General features: G+C 39.5%; 1 protein-coding gene across 1 annotated transcript in view; it reads right to left on the bottom strand.

The window, feature by feature from the left end:
* The window catches only part of ANK3 (ankyrin 3), a 328,736-nt gene that overhangs the window by 45,627 nt on the left and 256,322 nt on the right, over positions 1-26,787 (bottom strand). Inside the window, 7 exon segments of the mRNA XM_060033488.1 lie at positions 3,827-3,908; positions 5,450-5,572; positions 6,341-6,466; positions 7,140-7,368; positions 7,972-8,068; positions 9,382-9,589; positions 11,353-11,607. Of these exon segments, the coding sequence (XP_059889471.1) occupies positions 3,827-3,908; positions 5,450-5,572; positions 6,341-6,466; positions 7,140-7,368; positions 7,972-8,068; positions 9,382-9,589; positions 11,353-11,607 (1,120 nt within the window).

Genomic DNA, 26,787 nt, shown 5'->3' with positions numbered 1-26,787 from the left:
GCCCGTATAGGTACATGTTTGTTTCGTGCAACCATATAACTCTCATTTTAGTAAGTTCTAATGTTCCATCTCCTTGGACCTCTCGGTGATACAGATTGCACCTACTTAGAACCACATCAATGTGCGTAGCTATACATGAAATGTCTAAAGCTCTTATTTTAGAAAACCACTCAAGCCTATTTCATGCAGGATCCAAAATAACTTTTAAGTGACAGGCAACTGATGTGCAAACTGTGAAGCCACTGGATTTTAAATCTGTATCTTCCATGCACAACTCGGTTATGCTTCACACCCGTAAAAAGCCAATAAGAGCAAGAAGTTTTCTGAGTCAGAATTTTAAAAGAAAAAAAAAACCAAAAGGAATGTTTGCATTTATCTTTTCCATGCAGTATATTCCTTTTGGTGAGGAAAAAAGGAACGTAACATGAAATGATTTTAGAATGCATGTGTACGCACACACAAAGGGGGGAAAGAAAACCAGAAATATGGTTCATGGTTACCATAAGCAAGCAAAGCAACTGAAAACATTTTCTCATGCGCGATATATCACGGCAAACGAGCCAAAGAAGTAATACAATTTTTATGCCATATTATGCACAATGTGTAAACTTTAAAAACACTTTCACAAGAGTATTTAGAAAGAAGAGTACACTTTTTCCATGAGATGTGAAGTCTTGGTACCTTTTGAGATTTTTTTTTTTTTTTTTTTTGGCCGCCCCTCACAACTTGTGGGATCTTTAGTTCCCTGACCAGGGATCAAACTCGTGCCCCGTAAAGTGGAAGTGCGGAGTCTTTTAACCACAGGACCGCCAGGGAAGTCCCCTTTTGAGATTTTTTAGGAAAATATTTAATACTGCATATGAAAAATCCATCTGCAACTGAATATATCCATGTCTGGTGTTGTCTTCATTACGGATAAAAGCACATAGTTTATCTCAGATATTTTTCCTAATCCATTTACTTCTAATTCTCAAAAGGTATCATGGGGGAAGTCTTAAAAGCAGTCATATTTTTAACACCCCCTATTTAACTCTCTACAGTAGGATACGGTATATATCCGTGTATATATTTTATCGATAGCAAAGGGACCAATTCTGGTTCCTTCCCAGAATATTCATGGGACTCATGGATACCTCGAACACTGGCGCAACCATGAGGCAGACCTACCACCAGGAAGGATGGATTTAGTACCAGCATTCTTCTGGCAATGGGATAAGAAACATACGAATGAGGTAAGCACCCTCGCTGGGGGAGAGCAAGCACACACTGAGTCCTCTCTACTTCTACAGTTCTAGGAAACAAACTGAGCTGGTCACAGAGGTTCGGAATGCCTGCCAAGGGCTAACGTTCTATGTCAAAGTTGAGTAGAGTTTCGCTTCCAGAAAGCACTGGTGTTCAGAATAAGAGTGAAACTCGAAGAGGAAATGAGAATCTGCTTCATCTTTACGCTCTTCATGCTGTGCTCGTGCCATTGCTACAATCCAGTCCTTGGATTAACAGCGACTCCCACAAGGGTGAAGATTTTCATTCCTGGTGTACATTTAAATTCAAACATTCAGAACATATCCTTTTCTAGGCTTACATATTATTCTAAAGAAAAGTGGAAGAACTAAGGAAAAAACTCACCCATTCATTACCCCTCCTAGTCACAATTCTCCACATTGGCTTAATTTTGGAAACACCACACTGCAAATGGAAGGTTTGGGGATTCCTTCAATTCAGTGATTTGGGCTCCGTTTAATGGCTCAAGAGAACTTATTTTTATAACTACCAGAAACTGGCAAAGCATCTCTCCTTTACCACTGAAGTCTGGCTTCACCAAGCAGAACAGTCTTCTGAACCACATCTAGGGTTTTATACTTTGCACGAAGCAACCCATTTACTGATTAGTTACATATTTTATGCTTTAATGATACATATTTTGTGATACCCTTTATAACAAAGGGAATTCTGGGTGTCAGGCACTGAATTACAGCAGAATCTTTTTTCTGGAGGGGGGCGTCGGAAAGGACAGGGTAGTACAGGAAAAGCTGCCTTCACTTGGAGTTCTAACACCAATTCAGGGGCCATAACATTTCCTTAGGTTTTCTTTTAGTCCTTTCTTAGTTCTTCCCATTCTTCTGTCCACCATTATGCTCCCTCTCGTAAAACAGAGAGAAAAGTACCCTCTTCCTTCTATCAAAAGTCAAGGAAGACAAACTACATTTACCTTAACTGAAGCTAACCAAGAAGTAGCAACCCTTTCAGAGGTGGGAAAAATTCAATTGTCTCAGCACACACACCTGACCTTACAACTCATATATTCCTCAAACAAATACCTTAGGGACCAAAATCGGATAGGAGCTTGCCTGCCCAGAGGTACCCCAACCTCAAGTAGCTGGTCCATGGAGACTGTCCAAAGCTCAAGGCTACTGCCTGGCAGTGCCAAGCATCCACACCATGAGAACCTTAGCTTTGGGGCAAAAGAGTATCCCAAGGAAAACTTCCACCCAGGAGATTCAGTTGTATAGAAAAACCATCTAGTTACATACACACATACGTTCCCTGCTTTGTAGCATAATGGGAGTTAATTTCAGCTCTTATGGTTTTGGAAAGATTTAGACATTTATGCTAGAGGAAAAAAGAGATCTGGAAGAACATTCATGAGAGTGGTTGGGTTTCCTTTCTCTTATGCTCCCCATTTGGTGTCTGAATATAAAAGCTTCCCTAGTATGTACTCCAGGAGCTAGACTGCAGAAGATTATGCTAAGACCACCTGAGCGAAGTAGTAGAGTAGTTTCCTGCTGCACATTTAATATGCTATGTTGGCCCACAGAAACAAGAATTCAGGAAAGATGGGAAAAACCAGAGTTGTGGTTCTTACTGGTAAATTTCCAATCCTCCCTGAATTCAAGTAACTGTGAGTAATGGGAAGCAGCTAGAAATGATTCACTAATTTAAAAATAATTTTTGTATAAATCCTCCTCTGATGGTTCAAGTGGCACCATGCTACATCGGTCAAACACACTGCTGCTCTCAGCACTCTTAGTTCCTGTTGGTGGAGAGGATTATCTTGAAGGCAGTGATCACCAGAGGTGATAAACATAAGGATGAGGGAAACACAGGGAGGGGGGAGGGAGACAGAGAGAACGAATGAATATGACTGAATGAACCTATGCCTTGATACTTGCAAGCCAGTTAACAATGGACCAAAACAATCACTGAGAGAAGAAAAGGGTTTAACCCGTCTAGTGAAGGCCAGCCTTAGAGCTGATATTTAATAAAGAGCAGAGGGAAGGGGAGAGAGAGAGGGAGGGAGGAAACATAAATCAGTAAACAAGTGCTACCTCAAGAAGGTAGGAAAATATAATTCTTGCCAACTGGGACAAAAAGGAATCAGGACTAAGATATAATGACCTACATATATTAAGAAAAATGAGATGACCAGAGTTACTTTATCATCCTTTATACCGTCCCACATGGATGAAAGTAAATATTTTCTCTTTTGAGCACGGATTTAAAGCAACCTTGGTACAACATTATCTCCTAACACAGTTAACTACCAAGGTAAAATCAAGGTTTTCAAATTCAAGTGATAGATGTTTCTAATTAAAAAAAAAATAGCTACTGGCTTAAAAACACTTTTAAAGCTACGATCTGGGGATGTTTGTACCTCACATCTCCAACTATATACAATATATTACTTAGATCTCATGATAAAGTTTTCCCACCGGCAATTTTCTTCTGCCATTGGGTTTTCACATGACCCCAAAGTTCAGTTAGTATAGAAAAAATGTCTCTTCTTATAAAAATCCACATAGATTAGTAAGTGTGTTAGGAAACTCACTCATTCCAGGCTCAGTCAAGTAGCTGTAGCGCTTACGTAAAGCCAACGATGCAAAGCTCTGTCGTCTATCCGTTTTCTCGTTCTGGAAAAGAAAAAAAAGAGGAAGATTATGTTCCACTTCCTTGTGACATTTTCATCATTTTGAAACATTCTGTAGAATGGCATGTTGATATCTTGTTTATCCTTATTTTTCTTCTTACGGATTTTCCTCAGGGAAATGCTAATTTCCTACTGTGGTTCTACAACCCCACCCCAATTCTTAGCCAAATAACCATCATTTAGCAAAATATAAGAGCACCAACACAGCAGACTACAGGGAACTACAAATAAAAGACAAGCACTACAGAGACTTCTGATGCTGAGCAGTAAATTTTCCCAAATTTGTTCGTATTGAAAGCACATATATCATGATGTACACTCACTCGTTGTGAGTACATTCAAGGAAAAAAAGGCACACAAAGTTTATTATTATGATTACTGCTGTTGTTTCTATATGTTAATAGGCATAAAATGTAGACGAGGAGATTAAAAAGAGGTTAATGGTTTTACTGAAGTAATGTTACTGAGTCTTAAGGCTACTGATTCTATTTATTATTACTGAGGTGTGAGTTTTAAAAATCCAGTGGTCTGATAACTTGGAGAAATACTAGGAGATAACTTATAAGAAAAAGTTTATTTAAAATTTAATTGAACAATTATACTCTTAAAAAATGGCCAAGATAAATTTCTTTAAATAGAATATCAAATATTTGTCAATAGCCACTGAGCGCATATTTTATAGTACATAAAACATGTAAAATGTCATACATTATCATCATCTTTGATTTAAAAGTTATAACAGTGGATACTAGGTGAAAATATGCACAAACGTATATTTATCCATGCCAATCTATCACATTTAAAAAATGCTTAAAGAACTTTAGCTCCTCTTTTTAAGTCATTAGCTGGATTTTAATTCTATTGATTGTACTAAAGTACTCTTCTGTACATGTGGAAGAGTAAATTATTCTTTAAGGAAAAGTATGCTTTACCTCATTTAAGCTAAGATCTGCAAAAATATAATACATTTCCCACACTTCAGCCCTCTGCAACTTCTTTTATACAGTTCCATTTCTATTCTATCTCCGATAGAGTAAAAGCAGAAGTGTTCATATTACCTCATCCTCTTGATCTGACTCTGTCTCCTTTTGGTTCCAAGATGCATTGCAGAGACAAGGAATATTATAATGGACAGCAGGGAAAAGAATATCAGGATATGAAAAGGACTGAGTAGGGAGCACAAAATGCAAGCTGCTTTAGAAAGCAAAGCAAACCAAAAGAAGCCAACAAAAAATATCAAAGCTATACATCCATGGCAAATTAATGTGTGACATTATTTGAAAACAAACAAAATCTATGAACTACCAGCAGAAGCAGAAGCAATAAACAGAGGACTCAATCGTACAAACCATAAGAATCTGACACCACAGTCACAAGACTTAGTCAGTCTACACAAAGAGACTAATAAAACTTGAGTTTCAAGAGCTTTAATCATGTTACAAAGCATTCCTTAATTGCATACCAAGGGCCCCCTTCTTCAAGGCCAGGGAAAGAAAGTTAAAATAAGCCAGTATTAAAAGATACCTTTTTATGTGCGGGCAGAGTGATGTTTAAGTTGCAAACAGCTGTTTGAGGCAGTCCTTTTGTTGTCTTTGGTTCTTTCAGAAAAGACAGACGACCGCAGGGCTCTTGGCTGGTGTCTCTAATCTAGAAGAATTTAGGTAGTTGACAGTTACAGAAAGAGACTTTTCTGAGGATTGCCCATCTGCACAAGAGTTAAGCGTGTTTGTTTTATGGAGCCCTTCGAGAACCAGGAATAGTAAAGGGAAAAGGTGATAACGATTACAGCTCAGCCGACATAGTCACATTTAAACCTAGCAAGATTTAGAATGCCCAGTTCCTAGTCCAAACACAGGAATGTTACGTCTGCTGGTCTCATCCTGACAATCCAGTGTACAGTCTGAGTTATATGTATTTTCTTCCTGTCTAATCATTTCTTTCTTTCAAAGCCTCAGTTTTAGCAACCATAACAGCAGCAAATAGTAATAACAATAAAACAATTCTCCTGTGTCCTCTGGTTCTCTGAGGAGGAAGATGGTCTCTCCAGAATGTCCCCGGGTTCCACCAGAAATAAAGATGAAACTTGAACAATCAATTTGGATTTCATCCATTATTTGATTACTGAGCAGTCCAGATAGGATGCATTTTGTTATTCTAGATTGCTTGGTCTCACAAACATTTGCCTACCTATAAATGATCATTTAGCTGTTTAAAAGGTAGAGACTCTTTTTACTAATTATAAAGCTTTCCTGGCTCTAAAGTACACTCAGGTAGAACTAGAACAAAAATCTGACTTTCTTCCTATGAATTTAAGTTTGGTCGGATATTTCCAACTGAATAAATCATTAGAATCTTTTTTATTCTTTAAGAGCATTTAAAAGAAAATCCACAGAGTCTCTCTTGAAGGTGATTTACCTTGATGGAGAATGGCAGTCTATTTTCTTTGAAAGCATAAAAGTTAAAAACAAGTTGCTGTCCTCCTTTGGTAAGTGCGGCCAGGTTTCCATAACAATCAACATAAATAGGCTTTCCTTCCAGAACCTTTTGGAGTAAAAGAAATACATAATTTAATGGTAAATGGAAAGAATTCTGAGATTTTAAGTCATATAACCTTAAAAGACCGACATGTTTCTATGTCACGTTTGTCTTGTAATTGGGAAATTACTTCTGGTGGTGCTATTTGCCACAAAAATAACTCTGTCGGTTCACAATTAGTAACTGCGATTGGAAACGGCAACATGGACATGTACAAGACAGAATTATAGATTTATTTCTATTCTACCAAATATAAATCTAGATTTATTTCTATTCTACCAACTTTAAACGTATTTGAGAAAGTGCCTGATATCAACCACTTACCCATAGAGTTTGAAAGTTTTTTTTGACTCTTAGATACTTATCCAGTGATTGAAAAAGGAAAATCATGGTGATGTGTCTAGACAGTGAACATGAAAATAACTCAAGTGGCCACAGGAAAATCGCAACCATGACCTAGATTCGTTGGTACTACATTTTAACCAACTAAGATAACCTCGAAGACATTTAAAATCATTTGAGAGTGAATCTGTATCACATTTTAAAACAAAAACTAAACTCAATAATGTATTTGATATTTATAGTACATGCTGTATTAGGACCTCAAAAGAAAACTCAATGTCTGGAGAATGTAACAAAGTGCTGTAACTGTTTACAGCACTTGCTGTAAACAAGGTACCTCAATATCTTTGCTTCTTGCAACTTCCTCAAAATTCTCTTGCTGCTCTAAAGTTTTGTCCACTTTATCATCTGTCATGCAGAAACATCGCAGAGAGGATTCTACAGGATCATTCATTTTGGCAAAAACAACAAACTTGGCCATATATGGAACACATATTAATTCTCTGTACAGTTGTGTGGCTAACCCCACAGTTTCTAAAACTTGATGGCAGTCTGCAAGCCAAAATCTGAGGGAGACAAAAACAAAATATCCAAAGTATAAAAATAAGGAGATGTCAAAGCCAAATCTTAAAGATTCACCATTAAAACAAAGAGTATATAAAGGAACTAAACCAAAACATTAACTTGTTCATTTGAACAAACAGCAAAGATATTTACTCTGTTTATAAAATACAGAAACCCTACTTTTATTATTTGTTATGCTTTTGCTAAGAAAATGCTAAGGATTTTTCTCCTCTATTTTCTTTTCCATAAAATTCTTTTTCCCCTCTTAACACATACCCACGACAAGCCTTCCTTTCTACTCCTGCTTCAGAGTTTATTACTTCACCTCTGGAAGGAACAAGAATTTTATGGGGGAAAATGGGAGAGAAAGGAAGATCCTATCCGTTTTTATGAATTGCTAAGAAGCAAGTTTACTACCTTATAGGCTCCCTGTGAGAACCGGATAAAATGACATCCAAGTGAATTTAAAATTTCTGAGTTAGGCCCAACTTCACCATCAGCATTTTACAGAACAATCATACTGGTATTAAGCACAACAATTTTTACTTTCCAAAAGGTAATAAAAATAATTCCTAGTACTTTTTGGAATCATTTTATTTCCATACCTGGCAGAAACATTGGTTGTAAAAGAGACACAATCCTTTATAAACGTCAAAGGAGTAGTTCCTGTGATGTCTTCCCACTGAGCAGGCGATGTGCCCCCTGAGAGAACAACACCAGATATATGACTTTACTATGGGAGATGCTCCTTGTAAAATTTTTAACGTCATCCTGTTCTTTCTGTATAGCCAGTAACTCGCAAAACTTCAGCACTTTCATTAACGACACGTACGAAAGATAGTTCTCCTCTCTCCTCTCCTTTCATACTTTGACCAGCCTATAGTGACCTCCTTGTAAGATAATATTAGGTTAGGAAAAAAATCACCTTTCTGTTTGTCTGGATACTAATGAATGGCTTAAACTTGGGGCACACAAGTTTAAGCCATTCATTTTAAGCCACAATTTACATGTGCAAAGATTTGTTGTTGCAGATAGTATAATTCTTTTATTTTTTATTTTTTATTATTATTATTATTATTATTATTATTATTATTATTATTATTATTATTTTGGCAGTATGCGGGCCTCTCACTGCCGTGGCCTCTCCTGTTGTGGAGCACAGGCTCCGGACGCGCAGGCTCAGCGGCCATGGCTCACGGGCCCAGCCGCTCCGCGGCATGTGGGATCCTCCCGGACCAGGGCACGAACCCGCATCCCCTGCATCGGCAGGCGGACTCTCAACCACTGTGCCACCAGGGAAGCCCATTCTTTTATTTTTTAAAGAAGTCAAGAACTATCAGGAAAGTTAAAATGAAAGTCATTTTATACTTCCTGAATCATTTAACTTTCCAGGCTATAAGGGGAACCAGCCATTAAAAATACTCTTCAGAAAAAACAAACAAACAGGAAAACCTATCTTTAAGTTATAAACTCAGGTTAATCAAATGATGAATTAGCTCTGGACTCCGGGTGCTTATCACAAAATGTGTTCACCTAAGTCCTGCATATTTAGTCTATTGGATTACACTTGTGAATAGAGTAGGTGAGAAGAATCATATACTCACTTGGCTCTTCCCTACTCCTGGCGCTCTGTGGGAGCCTCTGTTTCCCCCAAAGTCCATGCAATTTCCTATAGCCTAAAGGGTGTTGCTAGGTCTGTTACCTCAGTCACCGAGAGATTACCTAGATGCTCCAGTAGATTCAATAATACCTCAATCACCTTAAAAACGCACTACTATTAACACTAAACTTAATAGGAAAAATGATACCACTGAAAAATGTCATGCTATCAGCATCTTAAAGAAATAATTACAGGGATAATAGAGATGAGGTGATGGACAAGTAAAATGTTTTATTCTTTTTTTTTTTCTACTCTTATAATGTTGGCAGGGATGTTCAAAGGCTTTCCATCTTTGTACAGAATCATTGCGAATGCTAGAGCATTAATAGCAAAAACAGCAACAACTTAACCAAACCTGTAATGCTACAGAGAAGGCGCAGATTGGGTGTGGTGTCTCCCTTGTACCCATTGGAGACACCTTCTCCGGAGGCCGGGGGCACTGGAATGGTCATTGTGATAGGCTTATGGAATTTCCTTCTTCTGGGTTCCACAGTGACAATTGGGCTAAATGTTGCTTTGTTTCCAAGGATCTTTTTCACAGTTTCATCTGGAACAGGCTGGGCCTAGAGACAAGAGAAAGGACCTTAAATGAAAGTGGACATTTTGCTCTTATCAGAAAGTGGACTTTTTAACTGAGGAGAAAAAACCCAAAAACGACCACCAAAAAAATGTCTTTCTTCTGCTATTAACATTCTTGTGTATGCCTTCTGATGGCCACATGTATGGGTTTCTGGTAGTTATATATCTAAGAGCCAAATTGCTATTTGGTACACATATGACCACCATTACGACATAATTGCCAAAATGTTTTCCAAAATGCTCGTTGCGGTACCAGTTTTTATTCTCATCAGCAGATGTGAGTGTCCTAGTTGTTCTTCTACGTATTTGCCAACACTTGGTATTTTCAGTCTTTTTTTATGTTAGATATTTTATTGAGTCAAGTTTAACATTTTAATATGTTTATCAGTATTTGGAAATGGAAGAGAACATAACTTTCCAGAAATTTTGTTATTTTAAAGAAATCTTTTAAAAAATTTTATGGGGCAAAAAAAAATCGTTCTTTTTCATCCTTTCTCACTATTTCAGGAAGGCATAAAGCAAAACCAAAAACAACCTAACACTGTAGCAGGACCTACAGCTAGAGTATGTTCCCAGTAGAACACAGACGGCATGGGCTTGCATGAAAGAGATAGGATGTCAGATCTCATGGCAGAGAAACCGCTCAGTCTAATCCAAAGGACAACAAATATTGAGTCCAGTATTTTTTTTTTTTTTTTTTTTTTTTTTTGCGGTATGCGGGCCTCTCACTGTTGTGGCCTCTCCCATTGTGGAGCACAGGCTCCGGACGCGCAGGCTCAGCGGCCATGGCTCACGGGCCCAGCCACTCCGCGGCATGTGGGATCCTCCCGGACCAGGGCACGAACCCGCGTCCCCTGCATCTGCAGGCGGACCCTCAAACACTGCGCCACCAGGGAAGCCCGAGTCCAATATTTTTGAAATCTATGCAGGGCGTTCAGTAAAACGTTACAAAGGCAACTTGTACCCTCAATTTTTATTGAGGTTTCTAGAGTTAAGTAACAAAAAGGCGTACAAGATTTCAAAGGATATCAGTTCTAGTCTAACAATTCTTTTCATTTCTTTGCAATTTGGTAGAATATTCAATGTGGGAGACAGTTGCAGGGAACTTCATACTACTGAAATGTAAGGTGGTATCTTTAGCTCCAAATGTTTACTGAACTTTCAGTTAAACTATTAATTACTATATTAAGTAACAACACAAATTAAGTTATTTCAGGTTATTTTCCTTATTCAATAAGAAAAAAAAGTACTGGTTAAGTTCTAACAGAAATGAATAAATGGAAGAAAGACCATTCTTGCCAAGATTTTCAGCCAGCTTTCCAAACCAAAACAAGTTCCAACTGGTTTGGTTAAAACCCAGCATTTATGATTTACTTGAACTAAAATCTGAAAGCTTGCAAGTTTCACTATTATAGATTTTTATGATGTGGCATATTATAAACCAAATCTAATATACTTTGTTTCTTTAATGGTATATGTGCTGTTTGGTGCTTTGTTGCTCCACACACTGAGACCAATAACCTGTGGTTAAAAAAACCCTAAAATATGTCCCTTTTTTCTATAAGCCAGTACGCTAACTTCATACGTAATACTTTTTATTTAAAACAGGTTAATCATTCCCAAAATGGCCCAAATGCTTCGATTAGCAATATATCATAAGGATGAGTCATGACAACAGTTTTCAGAGCAGAACATGCTCACATGCTCTCTCCACGTACCAAGGAGAACAACTTTTTGTGAACATTACCTGGAGGCCCACTCGAATTCTTTTGGTTAAAGCACCCTCTGGGAAAGAAGCTTGGACGAGGGGCACGGTGGTACTGCTCAGAATTCCACCTTCAGGACCAATCTGATTGCTTTCCTGCTTAATCCGTGAAACCACTGCGAAGTACTGGGGGAAATCCTTAGTGATAATCCTGCAGATACGCTTTTTCCCTAACTCTTCTGGGCTATCAAGTTCTGAAAAGAAAAAAGAATGAAAAAGCCATGAGAATAAGCCTATCTACCCAATACCTTGAGACAAACTGATGTGTAATATTGACAGTTAAAATTATTTAGATTCAGTAGTATAAACAGTTTTATGATAAAGAGAAAACTATAGTGACCTTAAGATAATACCAAGCTGTGCAAAAATATTATAAAGCTATTCATGCACAGTATTTGTAGAAAAATATTTCTACTGAAGAGGAATAAACATTTTCAAAAACTGGCATTTCACCACATATGGACAAATTTCTACTCTTCGAGAAGGGATACCTTAATTCTGTGCTTCTTTACAATAACCTGCCCTCAAGATGCCCAAAGTAAGAATGAGTCAGAAAAAAGTAAGGCCTCATAAGAAAGTAAGGAAAAAAAAAAAAGAAGAAAGTAAGCACTTCAGTATGTGTGAAAGGCTCTAGAACTTTATTTGAAAACCTCTTTAAAATATTTTAAAATTACCCAAATGATTTGTATCATCATCACCAATTTCTGTCTGCTCATCAATGGCCCTCATACATCAAGCTCAACCTATTTACAAGTGGACACATCTTCTTCCCTTCTGTCCACCTGCAGACCTACTTCTTGCCTTGTAGTCCTAACTCTGGTCGATTTATTTTACACTTTGCCCAGTCCTCCAGTCCAATAGCTTTGACTGACTGACTTTACACTTCACATCCAAAGGTCAAAGTCCCGTTGATTCTGTCTTGGAAAGGGCTTGCTCTCCTGACACCCCTCGTTCAGACGCCGTTTCGACTTGCGTAGATTACCGGCACCACCGCTTAGCCTGTCTCCCTGTCACTCGCCTCCCCTTTGCTCCAGTCTACCTCCCGTGGTGCAGCCAGATGGGTTTCTTTCAAAAGCCCAGCTTTATGCAGAATTCTGGTAGGTTTAATTGAAATAAACCATTAAAAAAAATCGTATGCAATATTTGAGAGTAACCGAGAGTATTTTGGAAAAGTAGATTTGTGAGGGGGAATTTATAAGATTTGAAAACTTAACCTATAAGTATCACAATAAAACAGATATAGAGAGAAATATAAGAATATAAGAAATAGATAATAATAGACAAATAGGTCAGGGGGACAAAAACAGAGAATCAAGAAATAGATTCAACTTTATCAGGACTTCTCTGGTGGCGCAGTGGTTAAGAATCCGCCTGCCAGTGCAGGGGACGTGGGTTCAAACCCTGGTCTTGGAAGTACCCACTTAGTTGCTTAGCAAAGCAACTAAGCCCGTGCGTCACAACTGCTGAGCCTGCGCTCTAGAGCCTGCGAGCCACAACTACTGAAGCCCGTGCGCCTAGAGCCCGTGCTCCGCAACGAGAAGCAAGTGCACTGCAATGAAGAGTAGCCCCTGCTCACCGCAACTAGAGAAACGCCCACGAAGACCCAACGTGCCCAAAATAAATAATTTTTTAAAAAGAAATTCAACTTTATATATGTGTATACATAAACACATATACATATATATAGTATATGTGTCAGTCATATATATGTACTTTTATATATATATTATGTATTTAGTATATTTAAATCAAAGTCATATTTAAACTTCAGTTCAGTGGGGGAAAGATAGTTTATTTAAAGGACAGTGTTAACATAATCAAACATCTATGTGGAAGAACAACGCTAAATCACTATATATCTTATCATATATTAATACAAATTCCAGATGGACAAGAGACTTAACTACTTAAAAAATTAAAATATTATCAAAAAAATCAAGAGAATACCTTTTAGCCTTCAATAGGAGAAACTTTCCTACTCAAAACTGGATACCCAGAGGCCTAAAAGTCAGTTCTGACTATATAAAAATGTAAAGCTTTCTATGACAAGAATAATAAACTTGAATGACAAAAGGTAGACTGGGAAAGGTAATAGCCACACGTGACAAATGAAGAACTAATATGCTCAATATCAACGGCAGCTACAAGTTGATAAGATGACAGAGAAGCCAACGGAAACTAGCAAAATGTTATAAACAGGCGATTCACAGAAAACGGCCAATAAACTTTATGTTACAATATTCAAACTCGGTAATTTACGTGGAAATACCAATTCCAACAAGATACAATCTCCTGCTACAAACAAGATACAATCTCCTGCTACAGAGAAAACTGGGGGAAAACAGATGCTTTTAGTCATTGCTGGTGGGTGTGAATGGCAATAATCTTTTGACAGTGTAACTGGGCATCTTCTACTCAAAATGAAAACGCATCTACCCTTGGACCCAGCAATCCCATTCTCTGACGTCTTTCTTACAAAAGCACAGGCAAAGCGGCATTGCTTGTAATGACTAAAGCTTGAAAGAGCCTGCGTGCCCATCAGTAAGGGCTTGGTTAGATAGGTCACGGTTCATTCACACTCGCAGCACTCCTGCAACGAGTGACGAGGAGGATTCAGATTCGTCCATTTACCAAATATTTACTGAGGACCCACTATGTGCAAGCACTCGTCTAGTCACCAGGGATACAGCAGAGAGCAAACTAAAGTCACCGCTTACAGGGAGATTACATTCTAATGGGGGGAAGGGGGGAAGGGCACACACCACTGAGCACATAGGAAGAAAAAAAAATCAAGGGGAGGAAATAGAATGTGATGGGGGGGGTGGGGAGGGTCAGGAAACACCTCTCTGAGGAGGTGACAGGAAAGGTGAGCTCGGAGGGAGGGAGGGAGCCAGGCAGGTAGTGGTTGACATGTATAAAGTCAGGAAGGAAGCAGCAGGCAGAGCAACGTGCACAGTGTGATCCTTTTTAGAGGAAAAGTGTAATCTGTATGTTTATATATATATATTTTTAAATTTATTTATTTTAGGCTGCGTTGGGTCTTCGTTGCTGCGCACGGGCTTTCTCTAGTTGCGGCAAGCGGGGGCTACTCTTCGTTGCGGTGCGCGGGCTTCTCATCCTTTTTAGAGGAAAAGTGTAATCTGTATGTTTGTGTATATATATATTTTTATTTATTTATTTAATTTATTTTAGGCTGTGTTGGGTCTTCGTTGCTGCGCACGGGCTTTCTCTAATTGCGGCAAGCGGGGGCTACTCTTTGTTGCAGTGCGCAGGCTTCTCATTGTGGTGGCTTCTCTTGTTGTGGAGCACGGGCTCTAGGCACTCAGGCTTCAGTAGTTGTGGCACGCGGGCTCAGTAGTTGTGGCTCGTGGGCTCAGTAGTTGTGGCACGCAGGCTCTAGAGTGCAGGCTCAGTAGTTGTGGCACACAGGCTTAGTTGCTCCGTGGCATGTGGGATCTTCCAGGACCAGGGCTCGAACTCGTGTCCCCAGCATTGGCAGGTGGATTCTTAACCACTGCACCACCAGGGAAGTCCCTGTTTGTATGCTTTTATAAGAGAAATTTGCAGAAGAAACCTTCTACACTATTAACACTGAGAACTGGAGTTGGAGGTGAGAATAGGGTGGGAAATAATATAGCATTACCTTTGGGTTTATGTAGCTGGGGTGGTTTTAGTTGCTACAAAACAAAGGGGAGATTTCCACACTTCAAGGAGGGGTGTTGGTTTTACTTTTGTTGTTTGCTACTCACAGAAGCCTCTTTTCATTCCTCTGATACCTACAGCACATGCCTACCGTCCCTCCACTACGAACACGTTTGCCGCCTCTGTTAGACACAGGGCTGAGATAGCAGCATATTCCACACAGAAATGTGCAGAATGGTAAAACGGATGGTTAGCTAATTGGATCAGAGACATCTTCTCATTTTACAGATTAACCACCACCAAATTAATTGTCAACTAGGAGAGAAATAGGGTTCACCCCAGATCAAATATGGAACTGGAATCTTGGTCCTTTTTGTTTTCTAACCATCTCCTTCCCCCCTGCTCTGTCAAAACCTAAATACTGAGTCTCTAGTGAAGGAAAAGAAAACAAAGGTAAAGAATTAAAAAAAAAACAAAAAAGCTAGTATAGAAAAACAGGAAGAAATCAAAGTTTGCTCAGGAAAATATTCTGGGGAAGTTTTCACCTATTCACCAATTGATAAAGAATAAAAGTTTTCCATACAGAGCAGGTATATTTCCTTTCCCATGATTTGGCTTATTTTAAAAAGTCTGGGGCTTCCCTGGTGGCGCAGTCGTTGAGAATCTGCCTGCCAGTGCAGGGGACACGGGTTCGAGCCCTGGTCTGGGAAGATCCCACATACTGCGGAGCAACTAGGCCCGTGAGCCACAACTACTGAGCCTGCGCATCTGGAGCCTGTGCTCCGCAACAAGAGAGGCCGCGACAGTGAGAGGCCCGTGCACCGCGATGAAGAGTGGCCCCCGCTCGCCACAACTAGAGAAAGCCCTTGCACAGAAACGAAGACCCAACACAGCCAAAAATAAATAAATAAAATTTAAAATGTAGTGTCAAATCAGTTTATTAAAAAAAAAAAAAAAAAGTCTGAATTTCCAGAGTTCATAACTCATGCTGCAACTGAAAAAGTTCTGATAATTTGTTTAAACTGCTGTGCAACTAATCACCATCAGCTAAGTAGATACTTTTTTAATTTCAGCTGCAAACCTGTGATTATGTTCTCCTTTAGAAAAGACTTAGGACTCCACACAGTGCAAGCAGTTTACATGGACTCTGCCATGAAATTATACCCTTCAACCAAGACAGATTTCCTAACTCTGCCTGTAACAAGCGTGTATCCTGTGAGTATTAAGTTTACTCAAGATTATTCTGGACGTACCGGTGGGAGTGAGGCATCTTTCGGAGGAATTGTGATAATGTGGACTTCTCAGCTGCTTGTGTGTGTGTTTGGGTGTGTGCACATACATCTGTGCGGAGTTAAGGTAGAGACAGATGTCTCACCCCTGGAAACTAACAGCAGTGGATTGGGAAGAACTACAGTTGGCGTAGTAGAGGTCGCTTGGCTACACTTATGCCGTCTTACCTTGGATGAAGCATTAAGGCCACCCCAAACAGAAGGTGAGGGGGTACCCCTCAGATGCAGCAGATGAGTGGTAAATGGAGAAGCTCAGATTTCTAAGTCCACACTGAATTTCTGACGTCTTTCAGGATTTGCCAGTGACTCAGGGACCCTCTGTGTTGTACTCTATTTTGAAGCTTTTAGCAATTCCTCTGTCACCATTAAAACTTGCATAATTATTGACCTTCAATGTGTATTTTAACGGGTACTTTAAAGATAAGGCTTAACCTAGTGGAATAACTAACGTGTGGATATCAGGCATTGGCGTCTCCATGCCCCATTTTTTAAGTAGAATCATACACCTTCTTGAATTACTCATATTCCCAGGCCTCTGCATGATGAAATGCAGAAAAGATATCTTCCCTTAACCAGATTACATTCTGTATATATGTCTACTTAAAATATTTTTAACTTTTTTCCTCTGAGAATAAAAGTTAATAGAAGTATAAAAATACTAATACTAAATATTGGTTTATAATCTTTTCAAGAGCTACAGTTGAAGGCTGGGCCATTACACTCTAGGATATCTGCACAAATAAGAAAGTAAATGATGTGGATAAGTAGGTAAATGTGAGGAGGGAAGAGGAAGAGGTGAAACCAGTAAAGTCACTACAGGATGCTTACGGCCTGGACGCCTACCACAAGATTTTATTGGCTATCGTAGGACAGAGGTTAGATAAATTATGATATATTCATACTATGGTATACTGTGCTATATTGCTATTTGTAAACTAAAAAGGCGTATCAAAAAAAGTCAGATTTCCAGGCAAATAGGAATGAAGTTTGATCATGTAAAAACGAACAACGCCACTGTTCTGTCCAGGACTGAATTTAATCAGAGTTTAAAATGGTCTATTACTTAGACCAGAGAAGCAGGAAGATATTACCAAGAATCTTTGCTTTGTTCCCACCCTTTACATACAGAGATAAACTCAACCAAGTAATGCGCACCACAAACATGGTGCCTGGATCATATTCCTACCCACAGAGAACCTAGCTCCCAGAGGAGTGTGCCCCAGACTGGCCAGATCAGAAGCAACACCGGTGCTACCTATTAAAAGCAGAGATTCCTAGCCTTCTCTCATGGAGATTCTGAGTTGGTAGGCCAGGGGTGGAACCTGAAATTTCCATACTCAACTCAGGTGACTTTATGACTTGACACATTTGAGAAGCGAGGTCTTAGTAGACTCTCACCCTGTATCTGTCCTTAAAAATCCAGAACCCAAATTATTAAAAATATGACAACAGGATCCCATGAAAAACAACTCAAGGATGTTTCAATATGAGAAGAGGAGCTTATGGGGCAACAATAAATATCTACTAGTTTAAAATAGTTTTATTTTTAAAAGGATATACTAAACCACTCCATAGCTATAGAATTAAAGGAGGCAAGGGCATAAAAAAATATTAAGAGCTTTTTACCTTTCAGGGTGATTCATAGTGCGTAGACTATGAAAGAACCCTGGATCCCTCTCTCTTTCTCTCTTTTTAATTTGTTACTAGCAAAGTTTCCTCTCTCTCTCTCTCTCTCTCTCTCTCTCTCTCTCTCTCTCTCTCTCTCACACACACACACACACACACACACACACACACACACACATCACAGGGAAAAGAGAGAGGTGAGTTCTGAAATAGGTTTGGCCAGGAAGAAGGTTAAAATTTACACTTACTGCATGTCTTCTTTGTGGCGGGTCAATTACTATTTTGCCCACATAGCATTTTGGTAAAGTAAGTGTCTGAAATTCAGAGACGTTAAGTGACTTACCCAAATTGACTTAGCTGGTCTGCTTTAGAGCTGAGATTAGAACCTAAGACCAGGCTGGGGGAACGGATGAAATCACACAGACATGGACTCCAACCACCGTTTAACACAGTGTCTTTGCAGACTACCTGGCATGTGTGTAGTGGTTGATAAACGGATGAGTAATGGATGGATGTGCAAACACCCTGGTCCAAAAGGTGACATGACTTCGTATTGGCCCCACTCCAGGAGCACAAAGCTCTCATGATAGTGGCGCTTTCTGCTGCATAAGAAATGGAAGCTGATGTTCTGCAGCATTCTTGCCTCGCTGATGAATGATAAATGTCTTAAGTACCTTGTAACTCCTTTAGTTTATTTGTAAAAGCTGGGACAACATTCTCTGTAACAGATTTTGCAACAGAGCAAGAAGGATCATAAAATGCTTTGCAAATATGAATGGGTGTGAAGGTCATAATACAATGAATCCTAAATAACAGGATTGAAATCATGTTCCCACAAAATGAGTTTTTCTTAAAGCATTCAAATGATCACAGTGATTAGTTCTGCCTCACTCTTACATGCACTAAATGTCTTGATAACATGGTCCAATGGGGCCATGACTCTCTTTCCTGTATGGAATTTGTTTTCTGAAGGCTGTTTGTGATCTGGTCAGGTTTGAGTGTGAACAGTCTATAGAAGGAATACAACCTCGAGTTTTCACAAAGGATGATTACTTTTTTTTTTTTTTTTTTTTTTGCGGTACACGGGCCTCTCACTGTTGTGGCCTCTCCCGTTGCGGAGCACAGGCTCCGACGCGCAGGCCCAGCGGCCATGGCTTACGGGCCCAGCTGCTCCGCGGCATGTGGGATCTTCCCGGACCGGGGCACGAACCCGCGTCCCCTGCATCGGCAGGCGGACTCTCAACCACTGCGCCACCAGGGAAGCCCAGGATGATTTCTTTATCTAGGGTTTCATTTCTGGTCATGTGAATGTTCTCTCAGCTTGCTCTTCTATGAATGGAGTATTTGATACTGAGCGGTGGGAAAAAACGGGAGTCTTAGAATGTCAGAATTCAAAACGGCATGCTAGCTAGTATGGGTCTGTGGAAAGTCTTTGTAGACAGGTACCTTCGGTTCAAATCCAGTTCTCAAACCAGTGAGCTTGGATCTTGGAGGAGTTCCTTAACGCTGAGCCCTAGGTAACTTGTTTATAAGATCAGGATAAGAAAAGTTACCTCTGGGGTGGATATGACAAATAAATGATACAAATCCGCCAGCACAGATCTGTTGACATAATAATTTAGATTACGTATTCTTTCCAAGGTCATACAACCTTGGAGATAGAGGAGAGCCATAGAGCCAGTCTGTGGCAGATCTAAGGTTGGACTGTTTTTTTTTTTTTTTTTTAAATCACACTGTCTCTGTTTTGCATCTCTACAAGTATATAAATCGGAACTGCTATCATTTTAATTTCATTCAGTTTTTAAGGGAAAATATCACCAATCATAGAAAATTAAGTAGCAGATAAATTGGGGGAAATGAAGGCAATAAAAGATAAATTTATAATATTTAACTCTGGCTGTAGAATATGTGGAACAATAGAACAGTTGTAATATATTCACTGAAATATTTCAGAAATTTATAAACCTTCATTTCTTTGGAATTAAAGTTCAGCTCCACCTAAAATGCAACTTTTGGAACAAGCCCACCCTTGGATGTTACAGGAAAAAACCCTCAAATGATATACTTGACCCTTCTTCCTCAACATAAACACAGCAGGAAACTTTTCAATTTTTACTTTGAAATAATTAGATTCATGGAAAGTTGCAAAGACAGTACAGAAAGGTCCCATCATTTTAGTAATTTAACTCATATTCTTATTGAATTCTGGCATCTGCTATATGTGTGTCTGGATCAGCATTATTTTACATCTTTAACTACCCAAGGTAGGGACCTTCTTTGTTATTCAGATTTGCACAAATAACTGAGTGCTAATGATGCAGAATGTCTGGAAACAATGATATACCTGTTTGTTTTCCCCTCCAGTTTTTGCAATCCGTATAATTGCTGACAATCATATATCTTAAAGTTATTTTTAGAAAACTAATTCCTAATCATTATGTGCCCTTCTCCGGCTTCCCAGACCTCCTCTCCCCATTTGTTTGTGGCATCTGTTCTTTTAGAAAGTTGCTTCCTGTCTTGGGTATGGGTCACTGAACTATTGAGGAAATGTATTGTCAAGAGTGGCAGCACATGCCGGGATACAACTCATTCATTTCTGCATTTCTTCAACAAATTATGACGAAGTGACAACACTGCTAAGGGCTGTTATATTCATTGGGCATAATGACTGTCACCAGTCAGAGCCATTCCTTGCCCTCATGGACTTTACAGTCCACTAAGGAAGAGAGCAAAGTTCAAAACTGCTTGTTACAGAAGAAGACAGGCCAGGTGCAATAGAAGTATTTACCAAGTGTATCTAACTTAGACTGGGGTTTAGGGAAGGCTTCCTGGAAACAGAGAAGTGAGAAGAGGGTGTGTTTGGCCATGCTGGAATAATCATTCTAAGGTTTTCCTCCATGATTGCAGAAGCCTTGTATTCTTTGCATCTGCTTCTCCCTGTTATTTTCCAGAAAAATGTTCTTCCACATCTGCTTACTGCAATTAGCCCCCTTACAAACTTTCTTCAACCCTTCGTTTAACCATCGGTACTATATCCAGACAAGAAACAATTTATATAATCCTATCTTCAAAATCCGGATCGTATATAATGTCTTAAAGCTAAACACCATCAATCCGTAACCCGGCCTATGCAGCAAACAGAGAAGCGCACTGAGCTCTAAGGGGCCTAGACCTGCCGTGTCTGGCACATCGGCCTCTATTCACATCGACACTAAAGGTGACGGAAGCTAACACCCGGTCTCTCAGACCCCTTCACTGTCCCTGGATCGCACAGAGCCCCACTCTGTGTGACACATGGGACAGGGTGTCTCATGTCATTTTTTGACCCACTAATGTTTCATAAAGACATGTAATTGCAAGAAGTACATTACACAGACATATATAAAACCTGGCATTATTAATGTTCATCTGCTTCGGTCCCATTTTCATTTCCTGACTAGTAGGGGTGAGGGAACTGTTCTGGCCCAGTTATGCACCAGGTGGGCATCGCTGAATCCACTTAAAAGTAAGTTTTCTGGCAGTGGACTGAAAGCAGATTAGCATCTTGTTATGGTTTAATTAATAGTTTGGGGCTTTTTCGCTTCTTCTATTTTTTTCTTACACCCCAACCACAGTCCTGATTTGGTTAAGTTCAATTTTTCCTTTTTCCTCCAGAATTTTTCAAAATTGTTAATCGATTTCCCCAACAGATGGTGCTGTGTACAACGTGAAACTACATAATTCACTTTTCAGTGCTCAACTACTTCTCTAAGCAGTTCTTAAGATCTCAAAGGAGGAAGGATTCTTCTACTAGTAAATAGCATATTCTTTTCCATGATGGCTTATCATAGGATATTGAATATGGTTCCATGTGCTATACAGTAGGACCTCATTGTTTATCTGTTCTATGTATAGTAGTTTGTATCTGCTAATCCCAAACTCCCAATCCAACCCTCCCCCGTCCCCGTTTCCCCCCCGCCCCCGGCAGGCACAATTTTAAACACGTTGAACTGAACTTTGTGAGTTTAACTCAAGTAAGGTTTTAATTAAACTTACAAAGTGGATTCAATTTGGTGCATTTTAAAGATGATGTTTTTGTGGGGAGCAGAATGAGTATTTTTTTGTTTTGCGATATCTTTCTCTCCTGAGAAAACACGGACGAACAAGTGCTAGAACAAGATCTATGTCTGCTGCCAAAGAGAAAAGTTGCTCCTGCCACATGATACCTCAGTGGTAACAACAGGTTCTTCACACCCAGACCAACTGTCCTCTGTGTCATTCTAGCCTGTTATTTCAATAGAGCTGCTCTAACACACCTGCTTCATTAGCATAACCACTGATGCCTTTATCTCTGAGGTTGCTAGTGCCACAAATAACTCTTGATTCCACCCTATTCTGCAATGACAGTTTTTCCTGAATACATGCCATGTCCTTTGGAGTCATACAAGAACTAGGAGGGTACCTTGATTCATAATGGAAAATTTAAGTAGCAGCTGACATTCTTGTCACCTTTTGTTCCACACAAAGCACTTTCATAGGCATCCTTCATTTGAGAAGATACAGAGGCAAGGGAGTATTGTAGAAAAAAGACTAGATTTGGAGTCAGAAGTCTAGATTTTGGAAGTCTAGATCTGTCTGCTTACTATTTCCTGACTGGGTGGTAGTCATGGGGTAATCATCGTCACCTGTGACCAGGGATTCCACTAGCCCTGGAGGTGTCCTCGTGGGATCTGGAAAAGCGTCCATGTGGAGTGGACACAGCCCTGTAGGCAACTAGAGAGTCGCTCTGAAAACATTAGATAAAGGTGCCCCTTTGTCCTGAAGGCCAGTGTCAGAGCAGATGGCTTGGAAAGTGGAAGAGGCAAGATGTCTGCCCCCCTCGCTCTCCTGCACAGCTGTACATGGCAGCCGTGGCTATGGCTAACTTTGAGAGTGGTTCTCATGTGTCAGACATCATGCTGAGAAATTCATACATATTAGCTCATCTATTTCCCATTAGTTCTCTATGAGCTTAGAGAGATCAAGGGCTTTCTTGGAGTCGCACAGCTAGTAAGCCGTGGAGCCAGGATGGGAATTCCAGTCTGTGTGACATCCACAGGTCGTGATCCTCACGACCACACCACGTTGGGCAAACTATCCTCCTCCTTGGACTTGTCTTTCCCTGGAGTTACAATTTGTTTTTTTGTTTGTTTTTGGCGGTACGCGGGCCTCTCACTGCTGTGGCCTCTCCCGCTGCGGAGCACAGGCTCCGGACGCGCAGGCTCAGCGGCCATGGCTCACGGGCCCAGCCGCTCCGTGGCATGTGGGATCTTCCCGGAGCGGGGCGCGAACCCGTGTCCTCTGCATCGGCAGGCGGACTCTTAACCACTGCGCCACCAGGGAAGCCCTGGAGTTACAATTTGATTGTGCACATGGAAAGGCTTTGCAAGTTTTAAAATACTATAGAACCATAGTGTAATCTTTACAATTGTGTTGTTCAGTAAAAAAATCACTGATCAAAATACTGGCTAAGATGCTTTCTAAACACTTAGGTTTTAAGATTTTCAGAGAAGACGGTACAACAGGACTAGTTATGAAAGTAGAATACAGATTACTTATAAAGTAACACATTGAGTCCATTTATGGAAAAGAGGGTTAAAATGAGACATTTATAATAAGACAGGTATTATCAAGGGTCACTTGCCATAGATGGCAGATAAGGCTTAATTGTTATGAACTGGGTAAACCGATAGGGTAAATAAAATAATAGTAGAATGATTTATTTCTCTTTTTCTTTAAGGAAGTCTTGAGTGATCTGGTCACTGGCTTATTTTATGTACTATTTTTATCTTGCTAATTAACAGCTATCCAGGGGCACAGAGTGGTGAGGGTAGAAATAACATGAAACGTCCTAAACCATGCTTCTGCTTCTCTCCCCACAAGAAGTTTGACTAGTTGGACCTTGAAGGAAAAAGAAGGGTTGGATTTTTAGAGACAGATTGATTTTTATTTTTGCCTGTCTGCTTTTAGAGGAGGGATGTTCCAATAAGAGCTAAGTTTCTCTGGGGACAGGACAAGAGTGGTGGTTAGTGGTGCTTGAGCTTGGCGTGAAATCTGATTAACTGAGCTTCAGTTATAAAATGTGTGTCTTGATTCCTTCATTATCATTGCTTTTATAGATTTAATATATGAAGAAAACCATGGTGCCTTGAAAATTTAGTCCTCAGTTTTCCTTTTGTGGCCTCCAGTGCTTGATTCTTTAAACTTGGAAGTATTTGCATTTCCTTTTAATTGTCTAAAATGGAACCAAACTTTATCTGGTCTTAAAAAATGCAGCAAAGAAACTCTATCCACTATTTCCAAGATAACATGTAGAATCCAGGATAGGGCTATATCATCATTTCTTTAAAACATCGGACAGATGCCCCTAGTGTGGCAGTGTCTGGGGCATCATTTGTCTAAGCAAAGATAGGACTAACTTCCTATTTGAAAATTGGCTTATTAAAAACAAAATGAAAGAAAAAAACCCAAAAAAACAAAAACAAAAAAACCCAAAATAAAGACATGTCAGTATGAAATCATGGAAATCCATTCCATAAATAAACCTTAAAATTAAAAAAAAATCTGCCTGTGCCTGATACTATAATCTGTGCTCAAAAATGAAGAACATATTATTAGAATGCAGTGTTTTTGTCAGAACTGCGGTGTCTAATGAGGTGGCCACTGGCCACAGGTGACTATTTGAAATTAATTATACAAAATTAAAAATCACCTTCCTCGCTTGCACTAGTCACATTTCAAGTGCTCAAGAGTCTCCGGTGACTAGTGATGGCTGTTGGACCACACAGGTATGGAATATTTCCATCACCATAGAAAGTGCTATTGGACAACACTCTCTTAGAATATTCAGTATTCTTCCTAAAACATTAATGAAGTCTGGGGGAGAAGAAACAGACTAACAAGAGCTTTCTTCCAGACAGCTATATATTATTTTTTGAATTTGAATTTTATTTTATTCATTTATTTTTATGCAGCAGGTTCTTATTAGTTATCTATTTTGTACATATTAGTGTATATATGTCAATCCCAATCTCCCAGTTCATCCCCCCACCCCCCCCCCCCAGAGCTATATATTATCATGAGGTTCCTCCTTCTGCCTACTCTCCAGGATTGGGTGAGTGTCCGAATCAGCACTGTGCCCGATACTGGTGACGCAAAAGCGATTAAGACACGTACTCTGCCCTCAGCTACTTACAATATCAAGGTAGCTATTGGTTAAAAATAAAAAAGAAATCCTTGTGGAGAGGATGCTGCATTAAAAAACTAGTAATCTACAATAGTATTTAAGAAATACTGGATACATGAAAATATCTTTATACCTTATTTTCCTTAAAACAGGAAAAAAAAACCTATCCTCTGGAAAACCCATTTATCTTATTCTCTCTATTTTTTATTCTCAATCATCCATATTCTTTTACTCTTTTCAAAATGCGAATTCAGTTCTTTCCCTTAGGATTTATTCATTTTACAACTTTTGATTATGTTTTCTTATAAATTTCCTTATAAAAAACTATATTTCATGCTTTATAATAAAGTAAGGTAATAACAATTAGAAATCTAAATTGCCAGTGAAAGTTCCCATCCATCAGAAATTATCTGAAGTTCTGGATGGTACGGGATATACATGTCAGTATTACGTATAAACATTTAATGTATACTCATTACATGTATAACATTTAAAATGACTCTTCTGGATCTTGAAATCTAGAGGTTTGTAGGAATTTTCTTCTCTAGGTTTATTTTCTTCTCCACAGGACACATATTTCTAAAGTAAGTGGGATAGTTAAAAGTTTTTGAGAACAGGTAGAACGAGATTTCAGCCCCTGTGCTGCTACTGAGTTGGGGGTAACCTTTTGACTTGTTTGAACTTCAGTTCTCCCATCTATAAAGTGGGATTAAAACTACCTACTTCGCAGTACTATGCTTTCATTTTAAATTTCCATACATAGAGGCATTTATCAGTGCCTCACGAATGCTAGACTCTCAGCAATGATTAGGTTCCCCCTACCCTGCTGTAAAGACATCTTTAAATCCTTGGTTGGCTGTGATTCGCTCTGTGTCTTATACAATACCTTTGGCATGACAGTTTTTTTCTATGGAATGAATATAATGGTGGATATTTATCAAGGCTTAATTTGTAACAAGGCTGTCTCTGAAAAGCGCCTCACATAATGACCTTTTATTCTTCTCAACAGCAACCCTATGAAGTGAGGAAGGTAATCTCCATTTTATAGAAGTAACAGAGGCTCACGGGGATCCAAGAGCTTGTCCGAGGTCGTCCCTCAAACACCCTCGAGTCTGTCTAGCTCCTTTGTCCACACTTCACAACCAGTAGAGACTATGCTAGATGCATTCCAAAAGCTAGTGAGCTAAGGCTAATGCTAAGAGAGTGAATTTTTATGGTATGTGAATAATTTCTCCAGTAAAGCTGTTATATAAAACAGTTGCTGGCTTTCCCTGGTGGCGCAGTGGTTGAGAGTCCGCTTGCCGATGCAGGGGACATGGGTCGAGCCCTGGGTCTGGGAAGATCCCACATGCCGCGGAGCAACGGGCCCGTGAGCCACAATTACTGAGCCTGCGCCGAGCCTGTGCTCCGCAACAAGAGAGGCCGCGATAGTGAGAGGCCCGCGCACCGCGCACCGCGATGAAGAGTGGCCCCCGCTTGCCACAACTAGAGAAAGCCCTCGCACAGAAACAAAGACCCAACACAGCCATAAATAAATAAATAAAATAAAAACAAAAACAAAAAACAGTTGCTGGATTTGTAGTGATTAGCAAGTCAGTATAAAGATTAGCTTTATTTTATGATGAGCTCGCTCTCTCTTTTTTTTTTTTTTTTTTT

This window comes from Delphinus delphis, chromosome 16 (genome assembly GCF_949987515.2).
Source record: "Delphinus delphis chromosome 16, mDelDel1.2, whole genome shotgun sequence".
Classification (NCBI taxonomy): Eukaryota; Metazoa; Chordata; class Mammalia; order Artiodactyla; family Delphinidae; genus Delphinus; species Delphinus delphis.
This window is presented reverse-complemented; position numbering and strand designations above follow the sequence as displayed.